The 13,342-nt window shown below is 40.3% G+C and overlaps 3 protein-coding genes across 3 annotated transcripts; all 3 read left to right on the forward strand.

The window, feature by feature from the left end:
* Window positions 1-67: 67 nt before the first annotated feature.
* On the forward strand, window positions 68-4,118 carry LOC103991286 (26S proteasome regulatory subunit 8 homolog A). Its single transcript, XM_009410687.3, has 9 exons — window positions 68-387; window positions 657-754; window positions 2,029-2,253; window positions 2,376-2,438; window positions 2,571-2,734; window positions 2,965-3,121; window positions 3,215-3,313; window positions 3,415-3,525; window positions 3,770-4,118. The coding sequence occupies exons 1-9, from the start codon at window positions 183-185 to the stop codon at window positions 3,908-3,910; spliced, it is 1,263 nt and encodes a 420-aa protein (XP_009408962.1). The 5' UTR covers window positions 68-182; the 3' UTR covers window positions 3,911-4,118.
* Window positions 4,119-5,007: 889 nt separating this feature from the next.
* LOC103991287 (cytochrome c oxidase subunit 5b-2, mitochondrial) lies at window positions 5,008-9,393 on the forward strand. Its single transcript, XM_009410689.3, has 6 exons — window positions 5,008-5,256; window positions 5,383-5,438; window positions 5,546-5,596; window positions 8,706-8,772; window positions 8,914-8,993; window positions 9,079-9,393. The coding sequence occupies exons 1-6, from the start codon at window positions 5,112-5,114 to the stop codon at window positions 9,193-9,195; spliced, it is 516 nt and encodes a 171-aa protein (XP_009408964.2). The 5' UTR covers window positions 5,008-5,111; the 3' UTR covers window positions 9,196-9,393.
* A 137-nt stretch (window positions 9,394-9,530) lies between these two features.
* Window positions 9,531-11,812, forward strand: LOC135643760 (U-box domain-containing protein 12-like). Its single transcript, XM_065161098.1, has 4 exons — window positions 9,531-10,460; window positions 11,170-11,261; window positions 11,346-11,415; window positions 11,756-11,812. The coding sequence occupies exons 1-4, from the start codon at window positions 9,531-9,533 to the stop codon at window positions 11,810-11,812; spliced, it is 1,149 nt and encodes a 382-aa protein (XP_065017170.1).
* The last annotated feature ends 1,530 nt before the right edge of the window (window positions 11,813-13,342 follow it).

A 13,342-nucleotide genomic window follows, 5' to 3' on the forward strand; every position in this document is an offset into this window, starting at 1 on the left:
ATAAAAAAAATCCGATTTTTCCGGGGGTTTTATATGGATAAAAGAAAGAGGAAAGAAATTGGATGGTATGTATATGAAGAGAGAGGAAACGAAAGCAGAGAAGACGCGAGAGCTGACGGGCGTGTGCGATCGGATCTAGATAGATAGATAGATTTCGCTTGGGTGAAGCCGGGGGCAGGACGATGGCAACGGCCGTGGTGGAGAAGAAGCAACCGATGGAAGCGGAGGGGGAGATGTGTGCGCCGCCGTCGAGACCCAGGGGAGGCGGAGGCGAGGGGTTGCGGCAGTACTACCTGCAGCACATCCATGACCTCCATCTCCAGATCCGGCAGAAGACCAACAACCTCCAGCGCCTCGAGGCCCAGCGGAACGACCTCAACTCTCGAGGTTCGGAAACCCTAATCCTACCCAATTCTTCCTGCACCGTTGGTTCTCGATGCCCTAATCCTGCGGCGGGCCCTAGTTTCGGTCTGGAACATGGAAATGGCCGAGAGGATTGATTCCGGATATCTTTTCATTTGTGTCTTGATTAGAATCCCAAAAAGGCTCAAGCGGAAAAGATCAAATCTTGCTGCATCCCATGCTATAGGGTTCAATCGCGTTCTCTGCCCTTCTCACTTTTGGTTTAATCTGATGCATCTGGCACGTGATTGCAGTGCGAGCGCTTCGAGAGGAGTTGCAGCTACTTCAAGAGCCTGGTTCGTATGTTGGCGAGGTGGTTAAGGTGATGGGGAAATCGAAGGTCTTAGTCAAGGTAACTCTTGGGTTCGTTTGATTTTTTTTTAATATTCTAACATAATTCATTTCACAATTATGATTTCTTTTTCCCCCTAAGAAATACCGCAACAAAATTTTTCTTTTTCTTCTTTTTTTTTGCAGTTTTTCCTCTCAAATTTGTTTGTTGAAGATACTTATTCATATCTTGATTGACCTTCCCAGAAACAGGAAAAAGAAATTTGAATTCTCTGTACTGCATTACACAGAGCTTAATTGTAGAAAAAAATTTTGTAGCTGACCCAAATAGTTAGACAACGTTGCTTCTTGTCATAATATCTAATTTCTGCTTTTCCGAGGTTGCTGTTGGGCTGTAGTTAATGTGGTTTCCAAGATTGATATTTACTCACTATCATATATGTACAACTCTGATTATATGCATTTTAATGGTGTACCATTGTATCAGTGGAAGGTTTGGTTACATGTTGTTTGCCCAAAGTAAAATGATATGATTATGTAAAATTAGTAGGATTCGTTTGTGTGGAGAAGTACAGTGTTATTTATCTTGAAGGTGAGGTGCCACATAAAGGAAAGCTGAGGCTTGCTACTGTATGTTTGACCATGTAATTCTCTTTTGTGACCATCCACTGTGTATATATATGGTTTCTTGGTTAATTTGCTAGAAACATGCAACTCATGCAATCATTTGCCTTCTACCTTCTTTTGCCTACTGTTCTATCATATGAATCATGAACTCTTTGGTTGCTGAACTATCTACGTAATGGGCTGTACTCTTTCATGGATACTTATGCACAGTCTTACCTTCTGTGTCTAACAGGATAGGATGAGTTGATTTTCTTTATTCCAGGTCTTGGAAGTTCAAATTTTTGTTTTTTTTAGGAAACAAGAGTCATGCTATATGATTTATGCTGAATATCTTATTACTAGATTTTAGTGTCATTTGACTTTTTTTATTGTTCATATAACTCTGCATCAAAATTAGGTAAAAATAGATTTATATCAGAGATTGCTTACATCACAAACCAGTTTGGTTCTAGTCAATCAAGCTAAGGTCCAACCAAATTTAGAAGATGGGTTCCTGCATGATGTCTAGAGTGAGTGGGTGTTTTCGGCTTTTAGACAATTGGAACTGCAGCTTTCTTTGTGATCATTCTTCTTTTGCTAATAGCAAATATATTTGTACTATTATTATGTCTTCCTCTCTACAAGAAAAGTCGGCTGCATTTTGTTCTCTAAAGTTTTGTAAATATTCAGCGATTGCACATTGTTACATTCATTCTTTCCCCTTTTTAGGTCCATCCCGAAGGAAAATATGTTGTTGATATTGATAAGAGCATTGATATAACAAAGTTAACACCATCAACCAGAGTTGCTCTTCGGAATGATAGTTATGTTCTTCACCTAATTTTGCCTAGCAAAGTAGATCCTCTAGTCAATCTTATGAAGGTCGAAAAGGTACCTGATTCCACCTATGACATGATTGGTGGTCTTGACCAGCAAATTAAGGAGATAAAGGAGGTCAGTGATAGTTCCAAAAGCCTTTATAACCTATTTGGTTATGGCCTTTCCATTTATGAGCATGCTTGATTTGTTAAATCACTTGTTGCCCATGTAATAAACGCCTGCTACTTTATTGTCAGGTTATTGAACTTCCAATTAAGCATCCTGAGTTGTTTGAAAGCCTTGGAATAGCACAACCAAAGGTACTACTATCATAGTCATTGCTTATTAGTAATTTTCTTTTTCGGATGAGTTAGATGGCACTTAAATGCCATCTGTTAAACAATGTAACTCTATGTATTGCATATACAATATTAAGTTTGGTTTCTTTGCAGGGAGTCTTGCTTTATGGGCCTCCTGGCACGGGGAAAACTCTATTAGCAAGAGCCGTTGCTCATCATACTGATTGCACATTCATAAGGGTTTCTGGTTCTGAGTTGGTTCAGAAATACATAGGAGAGGGGTCTAGAATGGTTCGGGAACTATTTGTTATGGCCAGGTATATTGAGATGAAGTTTTAACTCATAACTTCCTTAAGATTTTTTTGATAATTTTTTTGCTTATCTATATCATGGCCTTCGACAATAATGTAAAACCTTGCTAATTCATTTGTAATCTCCCTCATTGCATACACACTTAGCAAGGATTTAAGATATCATGATAGGAGTAGTTAGTGACCTTATTCCCTTCGATGAACTGATGTGATTCGTGCAAATCTTTCTTTTCAAGGGAACATGCTCCTTCAATAATATTCATGGATGAAATAGACAGTATTGGATCTGCTAGAATGGAGTCTGGTACTGGTAATGGTGACAGTGAAGTGCAACGTACTATGCTGGAGCTTCTAAACCAGCTTGATGGCTTTGAAGCATCAAACAAAATTAAAGTACGTCGATATCTTGCTTGTGAACATTAGACGTATTGATATTATTGGTGCATTATTGATCTGTGTGCCAACTAAATTACATTTTTTATTCAGGTTCTGATGGCCACAAATCGGATAGACATCCTGGACCAAGCACTCCTCAGGCCTGGACGGATTGACAGAAAAATTGAGTTCCCTAATCCCAACGAAGAGGTAGATGATTAGCACATGATTAAGTTTCTTCATTATTATTTTCTGGAATTTCCATCGACTTTTTAGATACGATACGATATAAACATTCAATTGTATTCCAGTCCCGCTTTGATATTCTAAAGATTCACTCGAGGAAGATGAACTTGATGCGTGGGATAGATCTTAAGAAAATTGCAGAGAAGATGAATGGAGCATCTGGAGCAGAACTCAAGGTATTCGCTTCTCATTGTTTTGTTTTCCAATGCATTCTTGCTTCATGGTTGTTATTATTTATCCTGTTAATCTTTTTTACAAAGAGTAATAATTGCATGTGCATGCAAGTACATATGCAACCCAACTGACTCGAGATAAAACTGACAACCTCTCTTCTTAGTCAGCCTTTTAAATCAAAATATAGCTTTTGACTCTGTTATGGAAACTTTGGAGCACACATCACGAGTTGCTGTTTGTCTGCAGGCTGTGTGCACAGAAGCAGGGATGTTTGCTCTCAGGGAAAGAAGAGTTCATGTGACACAAGAAGATTTCGAGATGGCTGTTGCGAAAGTCATGAAGAAAGAAACAGAGAAGAACATGTCCCTGCGAAAACTATGGAAATAGATTCTTTCCCATAAGTCACTTGGTTGTTTCTGAAAGGATATAAACGACAGTAACCATTAAATCTGTGTGTTGGCATTATAACTTTTGAACTTTCATCATCAAGTGTGAGGCACTGAAGTCTTATAGTGTTCCCATGGATGTAAGATTCTGCCCTTACTTCCAGAACGATTTTTTTGTGTGCTTATGGTATTTGGCAATTCTGACTGAATCTGATTGTTTAAAGTAGCAAAAGTTGGTAGTAGTGCTTAATCTGATGTTTAATCTTCATGCCTATTTAGTGATTTGGCTGTCGAATACACAAGATTAATGATTTCTATCTAAGTTCTGGATGTGTGATTTGGAAGTTGGTTAAGGGTTCTTGATCAGTAGCTGCAGGTTAATATGATCAAAAAAGCTTGTTTGTGAGTCATTATTCAAACTAGTTGCTGCAGTTGTCAATTTCACGTTTGGGTATCTTGACAATGCCCACTGATAATAGGCCTTGTTTTATCCTATGCCATGCTTTTCTCTTTTTCTTTTCTTTTTCGGTTTTTTAACAAATAAGTTTTATATATGCATGTTTACTTTTTAGTACTCCAATCAAAAGTAGGTTAAGCTTAATTTATGCTTATGATTGATTATGTGATAAATATCGGTCTTTTATTTTTTCTGGTGTAAGAAATCTTATATTGGTCTTTTATAAAAATAAAATAAAACTCTCTATGGAGAATTTTGAAAATAATTCAATTTTATGTATATGCACTTTTATTTATTTTAAACCTTTTTTAATCAAACGAGTGAAGATTCAAAGGTTTGACTTTCTCGGAACATAATAAATTCTTGACGTTTTAGATTCTTCTAAGCTGAACCATCTCAACCCAAAAAGAGCAACTCATTTGAAATATTATTATATCTTGCCTTGGGTCAATTGCCTTCATTTTTTTTATGCGGTTCATGTAATTATATTACTATAACTATTGTTATCGATATCGTTATAATCGTAATGAATTTTATTATTATTATTATTATTATTATTTATTATTATTGACGATAATTGTGTTCTTATACCTTTGTTCCGACGTAACTCGGCAACGGTGAAGGCCATTTAAAAGCCCAAGCTGTGTTGATTGGTCTCTTCACTCTTTTATCCTCTTTACCGAGCCAAGAGCAGCCGAAAGGGGGGCCCGGCCGTCGACCTGAGAACACAGCCGAGCGTGAGACGATGTGGAGAAGGGTTTGCGTCGCTTCCTGTCGACCCGCTCTCCGGAAGCCCCACGCCTCCGCCGCCGCCCTCGCCCTCGCCCCCGTCCTCTCCTCTTCGCCCTCGCGGAACACGCCGCGGCTCTCCTTCTCCTCCTCTGCCTCCGGTGGATCCTTCCTTCCTTCCTTCCTTCCTTTAGGGCTCTCTCTTCTTTTTCTTTCTGTTTTGATCTCGAGATCGTCGAGGCTGACGGGGGTTCGGTCGATCTCTCTTCCTGTCGTTCATGTTTCAGGTGATGGATCGTTGAAGAAGAGGGTGGTGGTGATGCCGATCGTCATGGAGCTCGAGGTTTCTTTTCCGTTTTCGATCCTTCTCTTCTTGGTGGGTGTTGGATGCTATGAGGTGCCGAGAAAATGACCATCTTTTGGTGGGTGTTGTCTCGTTTACATATCTAGGGGAAAAAGCGGTTCGATATGGACGCCGCCATAGGCCCCTTCGGCACCAAGGTAGGCAGAATCTTCGGTTCCTTCCTTGGATTTTCTTCTTCTCTGATGTGATTATAGAAACTTGCCTCGTGTTGACAGAATGCATTCGTGTACAACTTTCTCTTTGGGGAATCCCTATGCATACATATGCATCTTTCGTACTTCCTTTTGTGGCTTTAGGTTGCTTTTTTGGGATCTTCGGGTTATGATGTAAAATGCCTGTTGATTAAGTTACGTCGGTGCCCGTTTAATCGATCTCAGAAATCAAGATGAAGTGATTCAACTCCTTTACGCAGTCTCTGTTCATAACAGTATTATGCTGATGCTTTCGAAGCTTAAGTTGCAACTTGGAAAATATTGAGGGAGTTCTAATACAATGTTTTATTGTTCCATAAAAAACACAAATGCAAGTGAGAGAATGTATGACATTGGAATCCATAATGTTATATTTCTTCAGTTGTTAGTCTAGACAATGCTTGAAAAACAATAAAAATTCGTATATCTCTTGATGGATGTCTTTGGAGTTCTTTGGATGAACTGCCTTGTTTTTGTTGATAATTCGCTATTGGGATAATGGGTGTTTTATTATTAGACAAGCTTGTCATTGTTTTTCAGAATTTATTCACTTGATTCTTGCTCACCTGCATAGCATATTAGGTTTTTGTAAATGATTTGCAGAGATATGATGATGGTTTCCATTCCTGCATTAGGATGTGTGTCCAATGTTTTGTTGGTCTATAGATGAAGCAGCTGTACAAATTAATGCATATTATACATCTTATTCTTCTCTCTTTAAAGTTAGAAACAAGTTTTTCAATATTCATACTTTGGGACATTGCTACAGTCAGTGGATTGCTCGAGACTATAAACAAGCTTTGGATCAAAACAAGCTGTTATTTGGAGATCCTTTTGGGTTTCCACACAGAAATCATGGCAAGTATTTAGGTACAACATGTTGAAGGGCACTTTATGGTGGTAATATGTTGATATTCTGATAAGTAATAACTACCAATGTCGTAAACCTTTGTGATTGGCCTTCAGTCATACTCATTTTGGTCACAATGTTACACACATGTCAGTTTGTTTTCAAAGAAAATTTCAAACCAACACAAGCCTTTTGTGTTCTTCACAAATTCAAACTGAATTAACCTTATCTGTGGGATGACGAAAAGAGAAACCTACATAATGTAGATCCGCATTTTGGAATCTATGGTAGTCATATTGTACATTATGTTGTACTACACATCAACACTTCTTATATTGTTACTTCAGCAGGTTCCAATTTATTTTTCAGCTTTAAGCTGGACCATAACCAGGGTTTCTCGGTTTTTCACTTTGCAAATTGAAGTGAACTGTTTCATTTTATTTGCACATAGCCAATGCTCATGCCACACCTCATACTAGAAACTTCTAGTGGTAGAAGTAGATTTTTTTTTTACAGGCATCACAAACTAGCTGGCTGTAGTCTATAATGAAATGCAAGGAGAGATTTAAAACATCTTCTTTTTACTTCTCCTTATATGGGTGCCACTTAAACGTCTCTTTACCTTTCCGCATATGTTATATTGCTTTTGATATGACCATGCACATTGCAAATTTGTTGTTTTGTGCAATGTGTTGTTATATTGTTTTTTGTTACCTTCTTTTTTTTAACAAAATTTACCCTTTTCTCATTCTGTTTCACTTTTTTTATTTTGTATAATTTCAGCCAGTAAAGATTATCCATTTTTCTGGTAATACATCCTTTTTGTTGTTAAAATTTCAAAATTTTCACTTCATTTTCATTTATTTTATCTTTTTTTCTTTGATTTTCACCCAATTACATAGCAACATCAGACTGGAAGGTTCCAATAAACTGAGGTTGGTTGCATGGATCTTTCATCTTTATCGATCTCTGTTTAAGGCAACATACCTAGTTAAAAAAAGAGTAGTCAAATATCTTTTATCTTATTTGGTATATTAATTTTCTTAGGTTCCTCTCTGTCTTTTATTTTACCATTAAACTTTATTCACTCATATGGTCTAACCAAACATTTACTTGTTTCCCTTGAACTAGATCATGCAATCCAGTTTTCTATTTTTGTTTAATGGAACATCTTTTAAAATAATAGTTTGATTTTAAGCCAATTTAATTTGATTTTGACCTTTTTGCTTAAGAAATTTGATAATGTCTTTATCATTTTGGTTTTCATATGATTTCTTTCAGTTTTTCTAAGTAGACCAACTAAAGTCATTGGCAGCCCATATGAATGGCTCAGCACTGCTTAGGTAGTAATTGGGACTTTTGCCACTTACGATTGATTGATTACCTTGACAGTGAATTCATTATCTTGTCATATGATGAATTATTTTGTCATTTAGGCTCTTATAGCCTTTTCCTCATATTTAAAATGAACCAGCTAAAGTCATTTGTGGTCCACATAAATGCCTAGCTGCCACTTAGACAATTTTAGCTTCTTCCACTTAGGGTCACCTAATCCACCTTGACAAAATTGTTCACCACGTTGCGACACATACAAACTAGCTAGCCTCCTTTAGGTACTTGTGATTTTCTAACATTTTTATCAACAAGTTGATCAAACTAGGCATCTTTTTAACCATGTAGGATATCAGAGTAGATCAGTTTGATCCTTGATTTCTTCTTTATGACATGCTTTGCTTTCTTGGTCCGCTGACTTTGACTTTTGTTAGTCCACATCCTTGTAAGAACATTATATAATAAAGTCCTCTTTTTTCCATAATTGATGACACCTAAGAGATTGAGAATCTGCAATAATGGTACATGATGTTTTTCCAAAAATAAAGAGTATCTAACCTAGGTTATGTTATTTCGGAACCAAATGCGTCCTAGATGCTGTTGGAAGTAGAATTAGAAAAATCAAGGCTTAATCCTGTGTTTTAATTCGGCAATGGTTTTTTAGGATGTCGTTCCCTATCAATTAGTGCAAATAACCCAAGTTGAGCAATATGCATTTCACAAGGTATTAGTATGATGTAGCATTATTGGAAACAGGGGATCCTTTATTTAGGTCCTTGTACATCAAAGTTTGCTCAGTATATTACTTGTTCTATTACTGCACCAAATTGTGCAGTTTTCTCTTGTGATCAATATCGTTTGGTCTAGTTGTAGGAAGCGCCTGCTGTCATCGAAGCCTACTATGACAAGAGGATAGTTGGCTGTACTGGTGGCGACGGCGGTAAGTTGATAAGTTTAAGATGGCTATGGCATTCTAACTTTTCGCTTTTGCAGGTCTCCTTCCATGCTATTACTTTTTATCTCTTTCTGATAACAAAATAAAACAAGCGTTCTTTGTTCGACATCTTACCTTGGTTTGCAGAGGATAAGCACGATCTCGTATGGTTCTGGTTGGAGAAAGGCAAACCGCACGAATGCCGGGTCTGCTCCCAATGCTATGTGGTAATTGAGACCCCCTTTTTTTTCTACTAAGAAAGCTTTGAAACAAATATGAGGCTACTGTAAGCTTTTCTTTTGGTTTCTGCAGCTCGAAGTGATCGGCGAGGGAGGGCCTCCGGATGACGAGGTTGATCTCGAGGTTGATGGCGAGGGAGGCCTTCATGTGGTTGATCACGAGGTTGATGACGAGGGAGGGCTTCACTAGACATGAAGGCGCGGGAGGGCCTTCGATCTTTCTTGCCCAAGCATAGCTTATCTTTTTGCTCGCCCTTTTGCTTTTCCATACATTATCTGCACTGTCAAATACTCCATGGCTACATTAGACTATTCATTCTCCCTTCCTTGATATCAACGTCCGATCGTTGTAGGGATGCTAAGCTAATATTGTGAAATTGTTCTTCAATCGTGTTGTGTTGCGAGACGAGTATCTGATGATTTCGATGCCAATGGATCATTGGAAACATCGTCATCTACACCTACTCCGTTCTTCCATCTTTAAAGTCAGCACCCGAAACGAAGCCACACAGCAGAAGCCCAACCATGCCAACCCAAGCCGTGGACGCCACCATCGCCGAATGCGTTGCTCAAGCCCAGTCGGACTCAGTGGAAGCTCGGACCTCCGCCCTCACCACCCTCTCTGCCCTCACCAGGCTCAGCAGCCACAACCGAGACCTCCTCGCCCACACCCAACACGCTCTTCCCCTCCTCCTCGGACTCTCCCACTCCGAGCCCACCATCCCCCTCGCCCTCTCCGTCCTCCTCCATCTCTCCCTCAACCCCAACCTCAAGCAACCCCTGGCTGCCGTCCCCGGCTTCGTCCCCCGCCTCAACTCCCTCGTCCTCAGCCCCTCCGCCTCCACCCAGGCCGTCAAGCTCGCCGCTTCCCTCATCTGCAGCCTCGCCATGCACGACAAGAACAAGGCCCCGCTCGGCGTCGCCGGCGCCGTGCGCACGGTCGTCGAGGCGCTTGGCTGCTTCGCCGCGAGGCCTCACGTCCTCAGCTCCCTCGCGGAGCTGGTGCAGTTCCACGGCAACTGCACCCTAGCCGTCCGCGCCGGGGCGGTGCCCGTGCTCGCTAGGATCGTCGGAGGCCCCGCCGAGGACCTCGGCGCGACGTGCGTCGTCGTCCTGGCGCGCATGGCGAGGTTCGAGGAGGGCATACAAGCGATCCGGGAGGTGGAGGGGGTGGTGGGCACGCTGGTGGACTGGTTGAGGAGGGGTTGCATGGCGAGCAAGGAGAGCGCCATGGAGGTCCTGGCGAGGTTGTTCGAGGAGCGTGACGAACTCATGCGGGAGGCGGCGGGGAGGGACGACTTCTCCTCCTTGCTTGCCGACCTGTCGATCGGAGGATCCACGAAGCTGCGGGAGAAGGCCGGATTGCTCATGAAGATGATGGAGTCGTCGGATTTGGATTTGGATTGGGATGTGGAAGGAAAGCCCGCCCGTGGCGGAAACTCCATGAGACTCGAGGTGGAGAGAGATGATGGAGCGAGCGTTGCATGTTGATGCCGGTCAAATAGTCATTAAACTCTCACTTTCTTGGGTAATCAGTTCATGGGATGAAGAGTACTTTGCTTTCTCATCATACTTGAGAATCACTTGGCTCATTAATCTCTCTCACCCTATTAAAAGAGGGCAAATCATGTACTCACTTGGCTCATTAACATCTCTCATTCACATGGTCTTTGAAGCACCAAATGATGTCAGAGAGATGAACAAACCTGACTGGTATTGAACAGTGTATCATCTCAAATACCACACCTGAATGCACAGTAAAATACATGGCATTCTTCACTGGAGAAACACTGCAGATGTCATAAATGTGGCATCAGCTTGACAATTTTCTCGAGGGACTTTGTAGACACATTTTCTCAATCATAGTATTTTATTATTCCCTGTTAACCTCAAATGTGATCGACTATCTTACTCACCACATTTGAGCTTAACCTTATGAATCATAGTCCCAAAACTAATATTGAACTTGAGATCCAACTTTGAATGCATCTCCCATGATGATCTTTTTATTATTGAGTAGCTGAGATCCTTCCTGTGCACACAATTATACCAGGCAAGAAGAGCACTCGTACTGCCGATGGATCTCCACCACTTCATTAAATGAAACATTGAGTACAGGAATAAAGTAGTCTCTATACATCTGTTTTGCGACTGTCTATGATAGGATTCTGGAATCAGCAACACTCCAAGCATGCAACAATCTTTCCACCCTCCTCAGTGCTTGCTGATGCCCGTAATGGTCTCACAAAATGTAAGGTTAGTAGATTACTAGTAAACTGCTCATCTACCTGTCCTCTCTTGGATCATCCAGTGTCTTCTATCTTCTTCGTGGGTTGTCAGGTTGGGTCCATGCATGTCTGGAGTTTCTGCACATAATGGGAAGGAAGTCCGCACAGCAATGGACATGATTGTGAGGCCAAGCTTTTCGTCAGACAAGAAGACCCTTTTTTTTCCTGTCCACATTGATTAGGTTTTTTGTTTGGATACAGACTGATTTTGTAGCACACAGAACCTTCCCCTGATCATGGTTCTTTCAAGGGGACAGCGTGTGGGCAAGGATAGATGGAAGGTAGTAGCAAGCATCGGACATGGGTGGCCATCTCGACGAACAGCTCACTCTTGTGGGAGCTTTTGGAGGGCTTGGCTAATGTAGTGCATGTTGTACTTAGTAGATGATTTGCACCTACACCTAATATGAGTTGACTTCCTTCAATGACTTTCACTTTATTGTTTTTGGCTTTTGCTTTTAGGATGATGAGGGCAGGTTTCGATCGTCCATCCGTTCGTCGTCGGAGGTGAATGATTGACGCCAATCACGTCGGTTTTTTCTATATGAAACACATCGTAAATCTTCGGAAAGAATCAGATGGATCTTGTCGAGCAGGATACAAACTATCTTTGATGAGTTATGAGGTGAGCCACACAACCTAAAAGGATCCTTTCTTACATATGGCTCAATATTTTGTTTTTAGGAACCTATGACTGATTATTCCTAGTGGGTGAGTTCTGGAAACTAATTTTAATATGAAACCCGAAAGAGTTGATGGAAGAATATGGTATGAAGTAAAGATTCACAGAATTTACGTCTAATATGATCTCTCATATGTCAGAAGAGAACATGGAAAATGGACAGAGAGGGGACAAGGTTGGTCGTTGTTGGTGAAGGCAGAGGCTGAGGGATCAAAGTTTGCAGCCAGGGATAGGGCTTTATGCTTCCCAATGTTTTCCTCTCTCTTCTCTCAGCCCTGCAGCTGATGCTAAAGCCAAAAGGAAGATGATAGACGAAGCTGAGCCACCCTGCCTGCCTCCGGTACCAAGTAAAAGTCTGTAAGAATTGAGATGTGGTATATACGATCCGTTTGAGGAGGCTTCTTCCACTCCTGTACTACCACCATCCTCTCTCTCTCTACAGGAAAACACAGCTAATGCTGCTACTCTGGCAACTCACAAGTCTCCAGTGTCAACAGGTAAAAGTGGATGCCAAGTGGAAGCTGTTTGACGATCTTCACCTTCTCTAAAAAACCTTGATCAGATTGACATCTGCTTTTATGATTATTACATGCAGAGAAAACCACACTCTTCAGTTCTGTTTCCCTAAACCTAAAACCAGTACTTGAGTGATGAGCATGGATGAAGATTAGTCCTAATAGATGAACAAGTCAAACAATATATATACATCCATGCCTTCAATGAATAGTTGGAAACCAGTGAATGAGATCACATGCCATTGCAAGCTAAGGTAGGAGATCTTAAAAGTAGGAGAAGAGTGACATGCGAGTAGGGCATTAATGTGTGGCACGGACACTGCATGCTTCACCTACTCATCTTCAACCTTCGACTTCTCTGTAAAGGTCCAATTCTTACGGCCACTCACGCCATTCCACCGCTACGAGACTCTCTCTCTCTCTCTCTCTCTCTCTCTCTCTCTCTCTCCAAGAAACCATATCAAAGAGATCAATGTACACACTCTTATATGTGACAAAAGACTTTTCGACCGTCATGAAATTAATTATGTGGTGGATGACAATCTCTTTCTTTCTTTTGAAGGCTTGCATGATATATAGATTACATTTATTCTTTTATTTGATGACATAAATAAATAAAAAAACTATTACTTCAAATAATTATTAACAAAATTTTATTACCCAAACAAATAATCAAAAGAGGAATAATAGTGATGTAAGTGTCATTCGAAATTCGAAATATATACAAATTGTTTTGATCATATTATTTTTTTTATAAATCGACAAAAAAAAAGGTACATAAATTTTATCTCATAATTTTATAATAATTTAATAAAATTTTCACCAACACATCTCAAATTTATAACATCACGT

This window comes from Musa acuminata, chromosome BXJ3-7 (assembly GCF_036884655.1).
Source record: "Musa acuminata AAA Group cultivar baxijiao chromosome BXJ3-7, Cavendish_Baxijiao_AAA, whole genome shotgun sequence".
In the NCBI taxonomy this organism is placed as follows: Eukaryota; Viridiplantae; Streptophyta; class Magnoliopsida; order Zingiberales; family Musaceae; genus Musa; species Musa acuminata.